Consider the following 18,602-nt stretch of genomic DNA (forward strand, 5'->3'; position numbering starts at 1 on the left):
CAAAAACCACACATTATCATCCTTGTTAATGTTTACATGTTCCAAATTGTGAATGACGTATATCAAGCTCAGAGCTACTTTTTGCTATTAATTAGTGCAATGGGCTCCTAGTGTGATATGGATTTCCAAATAACAAATGATTATGTTGTTATTACCAAGTTACTAAGTATCATTATTGAAGTAGGGTAAGATAGACTTAGTCAAACCCAACAACAAAAATAATAATAATTTTACGAGAAAATCACCTTAACCCAGCAGTGGTGACATAGTTTTAGACCAGGTCTTTGCCCATTCAGCTTTAATCTGCTACATATAATAAGCAACAGTAAATTTACTGCAGGTGGAGAAAAGACAAAGAAAGATGCTGAGAGAATAGTGTTGTTTATTCAGTAAATCAACTTTACCCCCCCCAAAAAAATCTAATATGGGGAATTGACATCATCAATAAGGGTAGCATTGGCTGAGGTTGACAGGTTTACACAATATTTGTGTTTTTGTCTAAAACAAATGGGAATAGCTTGACGTTGATGCTAGACTACCAAACAAATATAAATTACCCACAATGGCAAGAAAAAAACTAGTCTTTCGTCCCTTTTCTGTCCTTACACAGAACCTGATAGTGGAATATTTAGTCCAAAAGTCCTAGTCGTTGGTTTGGATTTTATGTTGATAATGTCCTGCGTGGCCGAGATGGATATTGTCTTGCCTTTGTCTCTGTGTGGGACCTGCAGAAAGTCCACCACAGAGCAAGTGGGCTTGAGACGCCTGCGTTTTAAGGCTCTTTTGTCGACTCCCGTCTTGGCCGGGGATGGACCTGGGCAGATCCGAGGGCAGGCGGCGGTGACCCCACAAAAGGAGGGATCGTCTGAATGGGACGATGCCTCCGAGCTTCCCTCAGACGGGGACTCTCGAAAGGCCGGCAGGAGGAGCGTCCTACTCATGGCCACTGGATTCGTTGTGACGGGCCCTCCGCTCCATACAGCGGCTCTGTTGCATGTCAGTGGAGCAGCTTGAAAGGATTCCAAGGTCTGCACATTCTCCATTGGTTTAATCTTGCGTCTTTTTTTCTGGAGACAACGACAAGGTAAATAGTAAGGTACAAATGAGCTCCAAATGTCTTCGAGGGAAATGACAAGTAATGGGAAGTGTTCGGCAACCATTTGTGTACCACTGACTGTTTTAATGACTAAATTCTTGCGACACGGCCCAATTATAACAATACCAATAATAACAATATATACATTAAGAATAGTAATAATAATTCCAAATCCACTGTGTTATCACGAGACCATTATATGGCTAGATGACTTAAAAAAACCATTACATTTTATCTTATCTTTACACAAGTTTTACTCGCAGTACTATGTTGTACGTTATTTTCAAGATGGCGGCGCGCGCGAGTGCAGCGGCTTCAGGGTCTCCAATTCGTGTTTTGTTTTTCAGTGTTCTTTTATCCCTCATATTTTCCCTTTGACTCCTTTCACAACTACAATAACATCCACAACATCCCAAGGGATATACAGAGACCACCGGATCTCCCTGGGTGATCTGCCTGCCGACAACGAGGGAGCAAAAGTAAAAAGCTGCCGGTCGGGCCGAGGCTAAGATGGCGACCACACAGACCAGCGCTTCCAAGCATGTTCCTGACCAAAGCCAGTTCCAACGTCCACAAAATGAGTGAATTTGAGCTACGGATCGCCACCAACAGCTTCGTCCGAAATTACAGTATTTTTGTCATCACGGAGTCTTGACTTCCCCGACGCCGCAGTCCAACTAGCAGGACGCACGCTTCACCGGCAAGACCGAGACAGAGACTCCGGTAAAAACAGGGGTGGGGGACTATGCGCTGCCATAACAGCTGAATCATTGACACACACAGCTCACTCGACCCTTTATCTACCGAGAGAGCTAATTGTGGTCATTGTGGTTGCTGTTTACGTTCCATCGGATGCTAACATTCCACCGGATGCTAATGTTAGCATAGCGCTAACTCTCCTGCCCGCTGCTATCAATAAACAGCAGCTTGCACACCCCGACGGAGCTTTTATCGTCGCCGGCGACTTCAATCAGGCATGGTTAAGGACTGTACTTCCCAAATTCATTCAATACGTGGACTGAACAACCAGGGGAAAAAACACTGGACCGTGTACAGTAAGATCAATCATCTAGTTGGATCCGACCATCTCTGTCTGTCCCTCACCCCCTCGAACACCCCCCTCCGGAGAAAAACAAAGCCTGCAACAAGGACAGTACAAACATCTTCTTTGTTCCTTTATCCTCCTTGTTTTCTTTATCCTCACTGTAAAACGTGGACCTGGAGTGCCACGTCCAATTTCGATGTCACAATACATTCAACCCATGTTGTAACAATGACAATAAAGGAATTTTTATTCTATTCTATTTTAGCTAAACCTGTTCCCCTAATGCTACATTACAATGTTGTAGAAAATGGAACCGTTAGTATAAAATAAAATGATGACGAGATAAAATCTAGTGCCTTTTCCATTGTTATCTATGACAATGTTCTCTATGCACCTTTCTGTTTGCTTGAGTCTCCTCAGGATGAAGGCTTTCGGGTCCTGCAAGCAAGACAAAGGTCGGTTTCATTTTTAAACCCTTATAAACACAGGATTGCAAAAATTACAGGTTTACCTTTACTAGGCACTAACTGCAAAGAGTGGATAAGTGGATAGGATGCGCTTTTCTTCAGATTACAGTCATCACCAGAGGTAAAATTCCTAATAGGAAAATCAGAGTTGAAAAGTTATTTCAGGAACGTAATTCCACGTTTCTCGTAGGGTTTGCTTTCAGAAGAATGTCCCACGATAGTCTAAACCCGCAAAGTAGAAACTTTTATTTATTTACTTGATTATGCATTTATTACTCAATTAAAAACACAATTTACAGCTTGTGGTATTTTTTAACAATTAAAAGTACTGTACTTTATAGAAACAAAATACAGTGGCTTGCGAAACTATTTGGCCCCCTTGAACTTTGACCTTTTGCCACATTTTAGACTTCAAACAAATATATAAAACTGTATTTTCTTGTGAAGCATCAACAATAAGTGGGACACAATCATTACTGTAAATAAATAATAATTAAGTTCTGTCAAATTATTATTTTGAAAACAATCCGCTACTTTACATGATACTTTGCTGCAACCATGTGGATGGAAAACTGAATTTACCTTCCGGTTCTCTCCCAAAAAACATACTTATCCATTATCAAAAATTTTTGAAAAAGCACCAGGGAGCCACATGTGGCTCCAGAGCAAGTTTAGCGGGTCGAGAAGTCTGGCTTTGGCGGCAATAAGAAAGCAACTTCCTCTGTTTAGCCAATCAGAATGCAGAACACATTGCACAATAAAAATCCTATCAGTAGAGAAACTGGTAAGTAAACCGTGATAAAGCAAGGGATTACTGTTTCGAATAGGGATGCTTTTGATGAGTAAATAAATTAGCAGAGCATTGAAACTGTTTCAATTTTAAAATGGATTTACACCGTTAAGGTCAGGGGTGGCGAATAAGTTTGACACACGTGTTCGCCACCCCTGGTTTAGGTTTTTAATGTATAAATACAACAAAGAAGAAGTAATATTACCTCTCGGGACAGCAGTAACTGTAGCTGTTTACTGAGGGCGGCTCTGGCTCGGTTTTTGGAGGCGTGATGGAGATGCGGCAACGGTTGGCAAACAACACAAAGCCCAAACACAGACTAAGCAGCAGGCACAGCAGCAGGTAGTTGTGTCTGTCTGACACCTGGAAGATAGATATACACATATATTTGCAATATAACCAGTTACACAAATGGAAATATACATAGTCCCTTATATAGTCTAATTTCTTAAATCTCATTACATTGCATTATAGTTGCATTGTTTTCAGGTTACCAAGTTACTGACGGCCCACATCCTTCTCCAGACTTTTTTTGGGGGTCGGTTACCAGTACCGAGAATAAGAACAATGTGATGAAGAGATAAAACCTAATGCCTTTTATTATATTGTCTGTGTTCCTAAGGGTCTAGTGCAGGGGTCGGGAACCTATGGCTCGCGAGCCATATATGGCTCTTTCTATGAGTATCTGTGGCTCAGAGACCAATTTGATTGCATGCAAAATTTTTCCATCTTGTTCAAAACCGGGATTGTCTATCCTATTCAGGTACACGTACAGCCAAACCGAAGCCAAATGCAGAGGAAACACTTCGCAGTATATAGAGGGCACGTTTTTCACTACAATTTACAGTCAAGGTGTCACACAGAAAAAGGGGGGAAAAAAACTCGTTTTGGCTGTACAACGCTAAAGAATCCTTTATTTAAAAGTTCACTATATAATCTGTGTTCAGTGTTCAGATACTTTATGATGAATCCACAGAACTGTAAATACGCCAAAACACCGGAAGAGAACTTAGTCATTTGATTGGGTGAGTGGGAGGGATGGGTGGAGCTATGCAAAAAGTACAAGCATTCCCTCCCATCTCTCGCCAAAGGTAAGCACATAAGGCTCCCTATTCTCAGAATGTTGTGACGTTTTTACAAAATAAATGCTTGCATCTGGTTTTGAAACCAATATGTATGAAAAAAAGGGTCAAAAGGAGTTTAACCGATCTTGAGTAATTGCAAGAAAGAGACAAGTTTAAAGTGGTCTGTTTGTTGAATTTGGGACAGGGGCTCTGGCATTATTCTCTTTTCAGAATTTTTATCAAATCATCAAAAAAAATTGTGCTGAAGACTAAGCTTTTGTCTGGGGCGCGGGTTTAGCAATTTAGTAAATTTGTCTCATAATATATGGTGTGGCTCTTTCCCAAAATAAAATTAATATTTTTTGCTTTTATGGCTCTTTGAGTCAAAAAGGTTCCCGACCCCTGGTCTAGTGTGTGAAATGCAACGCCCTCCCCACCGCGATCCGGGTTCAAATCCTATTGCAACCAATGTTTTACGATTGTGATCAAATATATATCTTGACTGTTCAATCAATGCAAAAACGCATTATTTTTTGTGTGCAACTCTAGCCAATAGAGAGTTTTAATTAAATGCGCTTAATAGTTTAAAAAAAAAATTAAAAACTTTTTTTTCCTATTATCTGGTGCACATTATAGTGTGGGAAATACCTGTTTTCTGACAATGTTAGTGTGCTGAGAAACCCTGCCTTCATGCCTTTTCACACTGAACTTGGTTTGCTTGATACTGTGCAAGGTTCACAATTAGGACTCAGAGTATGTTCCTGCTGGAATTTTTGACATTTCTCAATTGAATCATAGTGAAGGATTTGTAATGTGTTGAAGTGCAAAGTGAAAGAGCCTTTAGGTCTATGAGTGATACTGCTTATTGAGAACTTGGTTTTGTCTACCTCACTCTTCAGCTTGCTGACCTGGACCGACAAGTTGAGAACTATCTGAGACACATTCTTCAGCTGGCCTTGCAGCAACTGAATGGACTCTGTTTGACGCTGGTCCTTCAAGAGAATTTGAAAACAATCAGTCAAGAACCTGACATGAATAATCCACGAAAAATGTTGCTCACTTGCTCTTCTGCTATTCTGGATGTGTTCTGGAGTTTAATAATGGTTTTGTTGAAAGCTTTCTGCATTTCCTCCATTTGTTTCCGATATCTAATTTTTAAGAGGGGAGAAAGGGTCAATCAAAAATAAAAATGACACGATGGCAAAAATCTGTGAGAATTTTTTTGGCCTCACCTCTGACTGAGCTGCTCCAAATAGCGCCCGCTAAGCGACATATTCATCTCAAGGGCCTTGATGCGGTTGTTAAGCCGCATAAAAACTGACTCCTTTTGGCTGGAGCCGTGCACTGGGTTGCCATTCTGTTCGGTGCCATTAGGGGGATCTGCATAGATGTCTGACAGGGACGGTGAGTGCGATGTTGAGGGCAAAGGAAGGAAACCCGGGTTAGACAAATCCTCTGTCAGTTCCTCTGTTTTGATATCTGTGACGACTGGGGTGCTCATAGATAGCTCAAGATCAATCGGCTGGCGTGCATCAGACTGCGATGGCTCAGTGGGAAGAGGGAAACTGTCAAAAGCAGCGGTGATGTCCGAATGTACATGAGAACTCTGGGATTCACCTGTGATATCGGGTATTGGAATAGAGTCATGTATTGCTACACTAGCCAGGACCACTTTGCTATCGTGAACTGCAATTTCGATAAGCGAGCTACTGGGAGGTAGTGGAGCTTCTGTATGTTTTTCCGTTGCCAGTTTTTCCTGGCCCTCTTCTGAACTTAGCGGCTCCTCAGGGGCCCCAGAAGAAAGCTGCGGAGTCTCGACAACAATAGGGTTGGCAAAGGATGAATCGATGCCGGTGGGTTTGGGGAGGCTAGATGTCTGACTCGGCTCCAGGAGTGGAGGTTCGGACATGGAGTCGTAACGAGATTGGGCAACATCGTTCTCTGGAGGCTGCGGCGCTTCTGAAAGGCTGGCTCCACTTTCTGGCTGCCCGACAGGAACTTGCTCTTTTTGGAGGGGCTGGTGAGCCTCACTGTATATCTGCTTTGGTTCAGGGCAGACGGAAGAGGGGGTGACTGGGTGCCAAATGGGAGCGTGGACGGAAGGAACTGTTGGCTTTCCGTCAGCGGATTGACATTTCCGTCTCTTAAACATAACCAGCAAACATTTCTGTTGCAGGTGCTCCTGAAGGGAGGTCCCACATGAACAAGAGGAAAAATAAGGGAGAGATGCACAAAAGTCAACATTTTGTGGTTCACTGATATCTCTGTTCTCTTTCTCGCCATCTAGCTCATCCTCTTTATCTAAAAGAGTGATGGTCGAGCCGATGGATTCCTCTTCCTCGGATTCTAAAGGAATAACAATTTGTTCCTCCGGTGGGGAAGGATGGTGCTCAACGTCATCAGTTCCAAGTAGCTCTGGGACAGTGCTCTCTGAGTTTGGGACAACTGTTTTGGTAATTTCTGTGTCTAATGAGAGTGTTGCCTCATCCAACATAGAACTAGAAAAAAAAAATAGAATACAGGTTAAAATAGCAGATTGTATATGGAATATATTCTTTCTACAGAGGTAGGTTTTAAAAAAAAAAAAATACAAAGGAACGTTAATAAATCAGTTTGCCTCATTTTAATTTAATATAAATTCGTAAAATTCTAAATCAATTGCCTAAATATATAAAAACAGATAATTTAATGACAAAATACCATTGTCAAGATTACAACATCACTAAAATGTATCCAACAAAGCTTCTGATATGTACTCACACAGGGGTTGCGTCTGCGATGGGGGTTTGATCACTTGTATTATTAGCACTAGGCTCAATTATATTCACATCCTGGGATGAAAGATTTCCTAATAGACACAAATGAGAAATATAACAACATAATCCCAGTCTAGGTGAAATATTTTGCAGGAACAGATTGACACAAAAATAACAGTACAACAATAATACAGATAAACATACACAACCAGATACAGTGGAACCTCGGTTTTCGAACGACTCTCAGTTCGAACAAATCGGAGTTCGACCCAAAATTTTGAGAAATTCTTGCTTCGCTGTTGGGTCAAAAATTCGGAGTTCGAACGCCGGTAATGCCTGAGTGCGTACACTAGAGTGCGATGCTGAGCGGCGTACAGGTGTAGATCGCCCCCACCCCTCTTGACCAACTGATATCACGTGCGAACTTGCCTCTTTTTGCTTTCGCTTTAAATATCGGTGAACGGAGTGTTTTATCCCCTAACTATGCCTCCGAAGAAGGTCGGTGCAAGCAGGACAGGTGAAAAAAGAAAAGTTGTTCGTACAACTATTGCCTTTAAGAAAGACATAATAGCTAAATATGAAAGAGGTGTGCGAGTTTCCGATCTTGCTAGGGAAGACAGCATGCGCCTTATTCTGACCACCACAAAGGTAAGAAATCCTATTCATAATTCTTTTCTTTCTTCTTCTTTTTTTTTTTACACGTTCGTGTTAGCGTCATCTTTCGTACGGAAGATTACGATAACGCGAACGTACGATTAGCCTGGGTTAGCTTTTTGATTCAAGGTAAACATTCAGGGTGTTGGAACTGAGCCCAAAATTCAGGGTGTTGGAACGAAGCCCCCTTTCCAATGAAGCGCTAGCCACTTGTGGTGCTAAATGACTTGTTAACGACCTGATTATTTTATTTTTTCACGTTCATGTCAGCGTAATCTTTCGTACTGAAGATTACGATAACGCGAATGTACGATTAGCCTGGGTTAGCTTCATGTTTACGTTAAACATTCATGGTAAACATTCAGGGTGTTGGAACGGATTAAAAGGATTTACATTATTTTTAATGGGAAAAATTATTTCGGTGATTGAACAAATCGGTTCTCGAACAGGGTTCTGGAACGGATTATGGTCGAGAACCGAGGTTCCACTGTTGTGTCTAATATAGAAAGAAAATGCTGCTTAGGTTAGGTAGACATTTCAATGAATGAATTGATAAAGCATTAAGTTCTCAAATGGTCAATTTTAAACGAGTATTTCTTCTAGTTATATGCTTGAAAATTCAGTTTACGACACATTTAAGACAATCCACCTGAATAACGAAAGCTGATGGTAGAATTTCAATACATTGGAATTGCTGAAAACTGACAGTAAAAATGTATTGGTGGAAGATTGGGACATACCTTCCATTTCTGAGTTGCCACCAAGAACATTTACGGCAATGTTATTGACCATGTTCAAAATAACATCTGAGGAGAACATGATTTAAAAGTGAGATTGGAATCCCTTTATTCTTGCGGGGGGAAATGTTATTGCTATTATTTTACCTTTGGCTGAGCCAATCAGATTCTTGGAATACTTGACTTCACCAGGCCCATAGCCGGATGCAAAATCTGGAGGAGGAAAACATTCCTACTCATACAATGTATGATACACAAATGGGAAATATCTCAGAGAGCTCCAAGAGTGGTTTAAGTCGTTTTAGAATTAGATTGTCTGTATTGGCATTGATAAACATGAAACATTGTATGCATGTAATATAGAGACTTTAAAGAGAAAGACTATCGGGGTGAATAGGCCCAAAAAAATAATAATTACAACATAGTGATTAGAAAACCTCGCCCATGTTATAATAATAATGCAATGGAAAATAGTGCATTGTAACAGTAGTGCAATGAAAATAAGTATTCATAAGAAATTAGTATTTACCAAGGTCTTCATCTTGATCTTCAGGTCGTTCAGAAGGCTCAGTTATTTCTTCATACTCTTCTACCATGCTGGTCCCAAACACTCTAAAAAAACCCACTAATAAGAATTGTTCCAGAATAAATTCCGTATGAAATCTATTTCAGTGTCAGTCATTTGTGTAAACAACCTTAAGATGTAAACAGGTTATAGTGTCAGAAACAGATTTGTCATGGACAGCATAAGACAGATTTCCATATTGAACAAATCAAATTAACAGAAGCAGTTAAAAAACCACAAAGCTAAAAGTGTATCTGTCCTTAATGGATTTTGAAATTGTCTCAAAATTGTATGTACCTTATGAGACTGAGTGGGCAGAAATGTTCACAGCCAAAGTGAGAGAGAAGCTCAACCTACAAAAAAAGTAAACGACTAATCACTTTTTATGGCACTTCAATATATTTGATGAGATTATTCAGCTTTCTTCAGTGACTTATCTCATGAGTGTTCTATTTATGAATCAAGTTGTTAGCAATGATTAGAAAGAAAGTAATTTAACACGATTGACATTGTGGGAATTTCATATTCTGGAGAAAATAGATTGTAGTGTTGCTAGTAGCATGGGAAAGGTTGAAGCTGGTCAGCAAAATGGACACATTTTCAAAAGAAAACCTTCATTAAATAAGTCCAATTGCATTTTCTCAACTACCGTATTTTCACGACTATAAAGCGCAACTAAAAACCTTTATTATTTTTTTCAAAAGCTGACTGTGCGCCTTATAATGCAGTGCGCCATATATATGGGTCAATATTGAGTCACAAGGTCTTGAAACTAAGACAAGCAGCCACCGACTAGAATTTCGACCGTAGGCGAAGTAGTCCGCGGTGTATGCAGGGATAAATATATATATATATATATATATATATATATATGTACACCAGCAATTCATTTCCTAATAATGTGTCAATCATCATTTGAATCGGTCACTACTGGCTAAAGTTATCCTGAAGTAAAGGAGGCGGGTCCTTTTTAGCATTTACAGGCCCCATAGGCTAAAGTGGGGCAAAACAAAACCTGCAATTGGCCGAAAAACGTAATGTGAATCACACGTTGTGATTTCTCCAGACCGTAGAGCAACCTGTTTTTACTAGTCTGTATTTGTAAACAGGAATAATGGGGCTAAACAGACAGCTAGCAACAAGCAACGGCCATCGATGCAAATGCTTCTCTGCGTTTTTTTTTACCTGTTGGTATTATTGCGTGTTTTGGAGTACGTAAATATTTTACACTGTTGGATATGCTACACTCACGGATGTAAGAGGACCTTGGTTGCGTATTATTATTGAACGTGATGGCTGCAAGATGATTTTGGTGAGCTACCCCGGCTTTATATGTTCCCGGTATCTTGTTTGAAACTGCTCTTGAGTTTTCTGTGATGAGTCTATTTTTAAATTCAATTCAATTCAAAGTGTTTATTGTAATATGCACAGTAAAGAACCATGTTTCCCTGCACAATGAAATTCTTACTTTGCTGTCCACACAGATGCCAATGTAAAAAAAAAAGAAACTAAGAAATAGTGTGCATATCTTGAATCCCAAGGGTTTTTTATCTTCCAAATGATATGCAGGGATCAGAATGGAGATTTTCATTTTCAGCTGAAATAGCCAGGGTCCAGGGGCCGCAGGCCCCGGCCAGGTCCAGGGCGGAGCCCGGTGGGGGGCTCAGGGGGGCAAACCCACCCGAAGCCAACGGCATTATTTGCTATGTGAAAATTGCACTAGAATGAATTAAATCCAACAAAACAGAAACCATGTATTTTTTTCAGTTTTAAGATGTTTAAAACAATTGGGGGATTACAATGTTACAACCATCACCATTGTTGTTGTGTTTTGATGATGAAGATGGACCTTGTATTTAGCTACTAATCAACAATATATATGAAAATATATACATTAATAACCATTCATCATTAATTTGAAAATAGAATGCACAAACTGAACATGCTTAAAGAAAATACATGTCAGTCTGTGACAGTCTTCTCCAGCCATGACCACTTCAATTTATTCTTGATTCCTTTATCAATCTCGGAGACAAAAGCCTCGTCTTCTTTTCTTAGTATTTTCATATTTACTTTTTCAAACACTCATTTCACCGTTTGAAAAGACCGGAAGGAGCGCCATGTTTGAGAAAGCCAATGCTCTGAACAAAAGCTCCGCTGATTGGTTAGCAGCGAACCTATCGACCAATGGTAGGAGTCGATCTATTTGTTGTGTGTTATAGATCTAATGCGCTGCGCTTCTTTTTGCCGTTTTTTCTCGCGATCTCTAACTGCTAACTTGGGGTGATGAAACAGTCACGTATCATACCTCACCCCCCCAAAATATTTTCTCATCGAATTTAGACGATTTACGGGAATGACCTTTGGGGTTCAAAAACAGCGGAATTTCGCGGATCCGCGGAAAATTCTGATCCCTAGATATGTGGAATGACGCATTTGAGTGATTGGTGACATCGTACAGACACCATGTCCATGCGTGTCTGAGACACGTATTTGCTTCTTTGCGAGCCGTCGGAATGTTAAGCGGTTAATAAGTTTGACTGAACCATCTGACTGTTTTGTTGACGTTTCCACTGTAGCACGTTATAGTCCGGTGCGCTTATGTATGGAAAATATAGGACAAAAACGATTTTTGAAGGTGCGCCTTATAACCCGGTGCGCTTCATAGTCATGAAAATATGGTAATTGCACTTCTACACAACACACAGGCTAACCTTTATGTACTTGGTGAACATCTGAAGCAAGAGAAAAAAAGGGTGGGGGGCAGAGGAAAACATTAGAAGCTGAAGACAATTACACTGCTGTCATTAGCAAAATTCTGAACATCCCCCCCAAAAAAGAAGGAACCCAATTCATTAGAACAGAAAACATTCAAATGATCAACATTTCAGGCCTACCTTAACATATTTAGCATATAACTGCTCATTTAAAGGAAAGCTCTGAACTGTGCGTTCGTCTCGGGCATGAAAGGTTCCCAACTTGAGCCATTTGTTGGTTGGGTATCTGCACAACAAAAAAAAAAGACCAGAAAAGTAGGCTTTTTGTTAGGTCACTTAAAAGTAATGTTAATGGACCAAGCTTTAAATTAATTAGCTAAAAGCAAATATAGCCGTTTACCTATCACTAATGGAGACGAGAAAGTCTTTGGGTGTAGAAGAAAAGAGTTCAAAATTGGCGATGTCCAACTGCTTCACCTGGATGGGCTCACAGAGCTCAATGATGAACCTGTGAGGGAAGAGTACAAAGATAGATATTTTTCAAAAACTGACCACGCTGTTCTTTTATGATGCTTCATGCAAAAAAAAGAACATACCAGATTTTGTTACTGCAGGGATTAAGCATGTACAAGTCCATATTCTCCTTCAATATGGCTGATGTGCTCTGGAGGTAAAAACAAAAAGTGGATACAATTTTTCCTTGATTCGGTCTTCTATATGTGACTGCCATTGTTTCACTGAGCATACCTTAGCTTCCGGGTTGGCCCCAAGGATCTTCGCTCCACATTCCACAGAAGCATAGTTGTTAAAGTTTTTTTGAACCTTCTTTACTACATTGGAACCTCCATTAGTGGAAGCATGCATTGACAGAGCTAATGAGAAAAAAAATGATACCAGGGTTTTTTTAGTTTGAGCTTAAACGGCTCCATGTAATGATTGAATGATGTAATTAAGATTAACATCGCACTTTTTTCATTTTCTACTTCCAACATTTTCCGTTTCCATTCATCAAATGTTGGTATATCTTCGGGATCTTTGCTGTTTACACTGGGATCAGTATCCATGATGACTGAAGCACTTGCATCCTTAGAGGGAGAAAATGAAAGCTGGGGTCCCTCTACTGGTGGCCGTTTACTCTTGATGTTACTAACCTTCTCGTTGAGAGAATGTGACTTGTTGCCATCCAGATGCTGACCAGTCTGCGCACTTGAAGGGTCACTGTGGGTTTTGGTACCGGTTGTGTGAACGTTTGACATGTTTTCCAAAATGACTGGAGGATTTCTACTCAAAAAGAAAACAGCTTGAAATGAGTTAAAAGCCATACCCCCAAAGCAACAATTTAAATAACTTGTTCAATTGGGGTTTTTACCTGTCATGATCATAAGGGTTTGCCTCGTCCGCACAGTCAGTATGAAGAAAGTCAGACTCAAGACCTTCAGATTGAGCTTTGTCATTTGTATTATCTGAATCACTGAAACGAGACAAGCAGGTTTACACTTTGAAATTGAATACACTTAAATCAAAATCCCAGTGCTTAGTGAAAAGAAACTTGCTTCAGAGTAATGGTGTCTTCAAGGGTAGAATTATTTATAGGGCTGTCGTTCTCCTCAACAGTGGATTCATGGACGCTATCAGTGGACATAATAAGGGCAACTGCTTCTTGGTCTTGAGTAGCTGTTGTATCAAGGTTTTCCATTTCTAAGCTCTGCTTGTTTTCTGGCTCTGGCTGGGGAAAGCTGCTGTCGACTTCTATTGCCTTGTCTATGGTGGGCATTTCAATTTCAGGGACCTGGAAAGATAAAAGGTCAAACCAAGCTAATGGAATGAACTGTCTCATATATTGAGTCTAACTGTCCATCTGTACGTATTCTACCATGTCTTGGTTAGAGGTTGCAGTAGAGGTAAGATCTTGAGCCCGAGCCCGAAACTTACCTGAGGCGGAATTGAAATTCAGGCAGGGTCGGGCCTAAAATGTCAATCATTACTTCCTGTCCGCGTCGGACTACTATTAATTATTGACGCTTGTTTTTTTTCCTCATGCTGATCCTCCACAAAGAAAATTAAAATAACAACAATTACGGGTGGATGATTAAAAAAAAATCATCGAAAGAGAAGACCTCATCTTCCTCTCAAATTAAAAAAAATAGTCTTCACAAATCTGGGTTTGTTCCAGGCTTGATCTCTCAAACAAAGTTAGTTTGTCTGGTTCAGGCTTCAAAACCCGCGGCCCAAGTCGAGCTGGATGTTCATAGGCCCGATCTTACCTCTACGTTAAATTGACTAGAAGCTGGGGTAGCATATGCCCAGTGATATAGGCCAGGATGCAAGGCATTGACTGAATAGCAGCTATCGCAAGTAACCCGGCCTGCGAAGCTCAGGGTAGCTAGGCTATATTTGACTGACCTCTGAAGGTGTCTCTTGCATGTCCCTTGCCCGTGTTGACTTTTCTTCTTTGTCACTGTCACTTTCTGGCTGCTCATATGTAGACAAGGGCTCGGGAGGCACGTCCAAGTTCTCATCCACCTGAAGAATGATTACAAATTTGAATATTAAGTGCAAATGAAAATGATTTAAAATTAAAACAAAATCATAATGATTAGGCCAAAAGGATTTCACAGAATTCAGGCTTTTAAGAAAATATTAAGATGTTTTAAAATAGTCAACTTTCATACCAATGTGCAAAAACACCACTTGAGGAAAAACATTGTTTGAGAAGGCAGGTTTTTAAACAGGTTTTGCAAAGGAAAATTGTGCTAGTTAATACTTAAAAGCAAACCCTTAGCAGCATTATAAACCAAGCCCATGAGAATTGTTCTGATTGTGCAGTTCCAGATTCTGATACTAACTGTTAATAATTTACATTTCTAAAAATGAACTACATCTTGAAACAGTAAAGCTATTTGTATTAAGATAATAGTTTGAAAAAAACCCTGCTATACTATTACATTTGATATACAAGACTATGTTATTGCTGCAGATGTTGATGGTGAAGCTGTTTTTGGGCCTGATTGCTAAAATAGTTTTGTTACTTGAGAAAAGTCACACCAACCTTGTGATGATGATTTCCTGACTCCTCCAATAAATTGATGTCCTGCAAAGGCCCAGCATTTTGGGCTTTCTGGTCTGACTCTGAAGAATCAACATAGCAGCTGTGGAACCTGCAGGATAATAATTAAATGAATGATCACAGATGAAAACATGTTCCAGAACAACATCCAGGGTTGATGTAATAATAAAGAACGAGCATATGCACACATAATGTGTGAAACACACTGAGGAAGTCCAGGTGGCTTGTAACACCACATTCCCAAGTTATCTTATCTTAGTAAGTGAGGGTTGGAAAATCAAATGTTTTTGGAGTACACATAGTCAAATACTATTATCCCAAAAGATTTTATAGGACTTGTTTACCCTATTCATTATATTGTTAGCAACTTAAAGCAGAAAGGAGATTACTATGTAATCAACTATGCTTAAAAGACAAAGCAACAAACAAGCAGATGAGGGACACGAAATGAAGGTTTTGCAGTAGCAGTGTAAATTACCGTATTATCCGCACTATAAGGCGCACTTAAAAGCCTTTATTTTTTTTCAAAAGCTGACCATGCGCCTTATAATACAGTGCGCCTTATATATGGATCAATGTTAAGTTGCAAAGTCTTGCAACTAAGGCGAGCAGCTGCCGACTAGATTTTCCCCCGAAGGCGAAGTAGTCCGCGGTGTACGCTGGGATTTATATACCGGCATTTCATTTCCTAACCAATGGTCAATCATCATTTGAATCAGTCACTTTTGGCTAAAGTTATTCGGAGGTAAAGGGGCGGATCCTTTTTATCATTTACAGGCTTGCATAGGCTAAAGGGGCGAAACAAAGCCTGCAATTGGCCGAAAAAGATGAATGTGAATCACACGTTGGGTTGCACTACGGCATAGAGAAAACATTTTTTACTATTCTGTATTCGTAAATATTTTACTCTCCTGGATTTACTACACTCACGGTTGTAAGAAGACCATGGTTACGTATCATTATTGAACGTGATGGCTGCAAGAGAACTTAGGTGAGCTATGCGGCTTTATATTTTCCCGGTATCTTGTTTTAGAACGATCTTGATGTTTCTGTGATGAGTCTATTTTTGAACTAAATTCAATTCAAAGTGTTAATTGTCATATGCACAGTAAAGAACACCGTTTCCCTGCACAATAAAATTCTTACTTTGCTGTCCACACAGTTGCCAGCAAAAAATAAAATGGAAACTAAGAAATGTTTGGCATTTCTTGAATCCCAAGACTTTAACCTTCCGAATGATATTTGAAACGATGCATTTGAGTGATTGGTGACATCGTACAGACACTGTTTCCGTACATGTCTGAGACACGTATTTGCTTCTTTGCAAGCTTTCGGAATGTTAAGGGGGTAATAAGTTTGACTGAACCATCTGACTGTTTTGTTGACGTTCCTATTGTAGCGCCTTATAATCCGGTGCGCCTTATGTATGGCAAATATAGGACCAAAAACTATTTTTTGGGAGTGCGCCCTATAACCCGGTGCGCCTTATAGTGCGGAAAAAAAACGGTAGTAAGAAACCAAAAATGAAGTTCTCACCAGAAATCTGTTTCATTCCACTTGTTCTAACAGCATTTGAATACAAAGTATGCAAACGTCGAGAAGTTTTCCCTCCAAGGTTTTAGGTCAAAAAAAGTTGAGCTACGAGTGTATTCTTTTTCTAATGTGAAGGGGCTTAGATCACTAAGATTCATAATATTATGACAAAGTTGATAATTTCGAATGTTGACTAGAAATCTGCAAGTACACTGCAATTAATTACCGGCATTTGTGCGATTTAGTAACCATTGGGCTAATGCATATTTAGATATATCATCAATTAAGTTCGTGTTAGTTTTACTTTAATGTGAGTTTAGTAAAGTACAACTAACAACAGTATGTCAGAAAAGGCTATAATCTTCATCTGTGGTCTTTCGTTTACCCAAAAAATAAAAGAATACTGTTTTTACGTGCTTACCGTTATCCAACATCCTGGAAAGGGGATTACCTCGTGTACGGTCCCATCTCAAGGTTTTTTTTTTCTTTCTTTTTTTTTTCAATTTCCTCCTGTTGAGGTTTTTCCTTGCCATCATGTAGGTTATAGATCAGGGGATGGTGTAAGAATAGTCTATGTTTGCAATAATTTGTGTTCTATGCAGCCCTTTGAGACTCCTTGTGATTAAGGGCTACACAAATAAACATGACTTGATTTAGCATCGTGGGGTGATCGATCATACAATAACATAGCGTCCATCCATCCATTATCCGCACCGCTTATCCTCAGTAGGGTCGCGGGGTAAAATAGTGTCTTCCCTTCAAAAACTTAAGTGGTGTTTGCTGTTTCCTTTTTTTGGTTTTGCAGGAGAGTCAGTTTACCATACCTGTCAACTGGTCCTATTTTTCCGTAATCTGTAAATTTTACTGTACTTTAGACGTGAACATTTTTTAATCCAGATGATCTAAATCGGTTGTAAAAGTAGGTCGCTACTGCTATAACAATGAGTAGCATCACTTACGTGTTCTCCAATCTGTAGTCTATTTGTAATGTTAGCAAAATAAGCTACCGACAAGCTAGTAGCTCCTAGTGAACGGGGCTGCCACATCACAACATTGCAGCTCACCGACTAGTAGATGCCGACAAAACATTAAAATCGCGTCTTTGCATAGGTTATATCACAAATTTTGAAAAAGAAATCACTGTGAATAAAAAATAGAAACAATGAGATAAAAACCTACCAAAATATAAGTGAAACAGACAGCCACAGTGCCACACGACGCCATGTTATCGTCGTCATCCCTGTCCCGTTGGGAAAGACATTCTCGGCGAGCTTTTCTAGTCTGTCAAATTCGTCCACCTATATGTCGTCCATACTATTCGGTGGAAAATCTGGCCTGCGGTTTAAGTTAAACGACGTAGGCTACTTCTTCAGTAAGTTCATGTGGCAAACAACCTGCAAGCAACTGCCATTACGTCACGCTCTGTGCTGCCAATGGCAAAGGCAGACGACGGCATACGCAGCATTTGAGTTTAAGATGAGTTTGTCCGCCAGGCGGAGCTCCTGTAGGAGTAAAGCAGTGTCTCAACATTTTTTTGAACAAAAAAAAATCTAGAGGAATGCAGTCCGTTGAAATGATTGGAATTAAATCCTTTATGTTAGTTTTTTGAAAGCTTAAATTATAGTGTTGCCTCAATTCACAGTAGAGACCCTTTTCCGTGTTTGTAAACAAGGGTGAGGCAGCCGAGCTGCGCGCGCATTATTGTGGCAGTACAAAGGAATTCATTTTACAACGTGAAATTGTACTTAAGTCGAGTCAAATGACGTTTATTTGTATAGCCCTTAATCACAAACGGTATCAACGGCTTCACTGTACCATTATAAGTATATTTAAATGACTGAAATAGTAAACGGGTTGTAATGACTAACTCGTAGGCAGCGACACATTTCAATAATGTATTACAACAGTTAAGAGAGGACTGTAAGAAGGGAGAGGACCCACACAAAGGACTGGAGGATGCTGTTTGGGAGGGTGGGATGGCAGAGCTATGCCCTTGCACAATAGTATTGCCCTTTACACGTTGGTTAACATTGATGTTGAAAATGTCAGGAAAAAATGTTAAAACGTCATATTGTCACGTCATATTGTTCGATATAACAAAATTGTGAATA

The 18,602-nt window shown here is 39.9% G+C and overlaps 1 protein-coding gene across 2 annotated transcripts; it reads right to left on the reverse strand.

Annotated features, from left to right (window-relative positions):
* Positions 1 to 365: 365 nt before the first annotated feature.
* Positions 366 to 17,932, reverse strand: LOC148374307 (SUN domain-containing ossification factor-like). 2 transcript variants are annotated; one of them, XM_088334938.1, is made up of 24 exons: positions 17,671 to 17,932; positions 14,941 to 15,049; positions 14,295 to 14,414; positions 13,445 to 13,680; positions 13,261 to 13,362; positions 13,043 to 13,172; positions 12,859 to 12,976; positions 12,639 to 12,763; positions 12,488 to 12,555; positions 12,292 to 12,399; positions 12,072 to 12,177; positions 11,889 to 11,909; positions 9,472 to 9,527; positions 9,139 to 9,221; positions 8,757 to 8,822; positions 8,613 to 8,678; positions 7,223 to 7,310; positions 5,695 to 6,960; positions 5,523 to 5,610; positions 5,350 to 5,454; positions 3,604 to 3,761; positions 2,653 to 2,738; positions 2,536 to 2,579; positions 366 to 1,067 (listed from the first exon to the last, which is right to left on the reverse strand). In XM_088334938.1, the coding sequence occupies exons 1-24, from the start codon at positions 17,727 to 17,729 to the stop codon at positions 603 to 605; spliced, it is 3,873 nt and encodes a 1,290-aa protein (XP_088191064.1). In that variant the 5' UTR covers positions 17,730 to 17,932; the 3' UTR covers positions 366 to 602. The 2 variants fall into 2 exon arrangements, with proteins under 2 accessions (XP_088191064.1, XP_088191065.1); XM_088334939.1 differs by lacking the exon at positions 11,889 to 11,909.
* Between the last annotated feature and the right edge of the window lie 670 nt (positions 17,933 to 18,602).

Source organism: Urocampus carinirostris, chromosome 1, assembly GCF_059441175.1.
Source record: "Urocampus carinirostris isolate Australia breed hairy pipefish chromosome 1, RoL_Ucar_1.0, whole genome shotgun sequence".
Taxonomy (NCBI): Eukaryota; Metazoa; Chordata; class Actinopteri; order Syngnathiformes; family Syngnathidae; genus Urocampus; species Urocampus carinirostris.

Coding starts and splice junctions, on each gene's coding strand:
- LOC148374307 (XM_088334938.1), bottom strand. CDS start 17,729: ATGACGACGATAACATGGCGTCGTGTGGCACTGTGGCTGTCTGTTTCA. Junction 2,739..3,603: donor AGTTACTGCTGTCCCGAGAG/GTAATATTACTT, acceptor TTTTCCTATTAG/GAATTTTACCTCTGGTGATG. Junction 1,068..2,535: donor AGACTCAAGCAAACAGAAAG/GTGCATAGAGAA, acceptor CGTTGTCTCCAG/AAAAAAAGACGCAAGATTAA.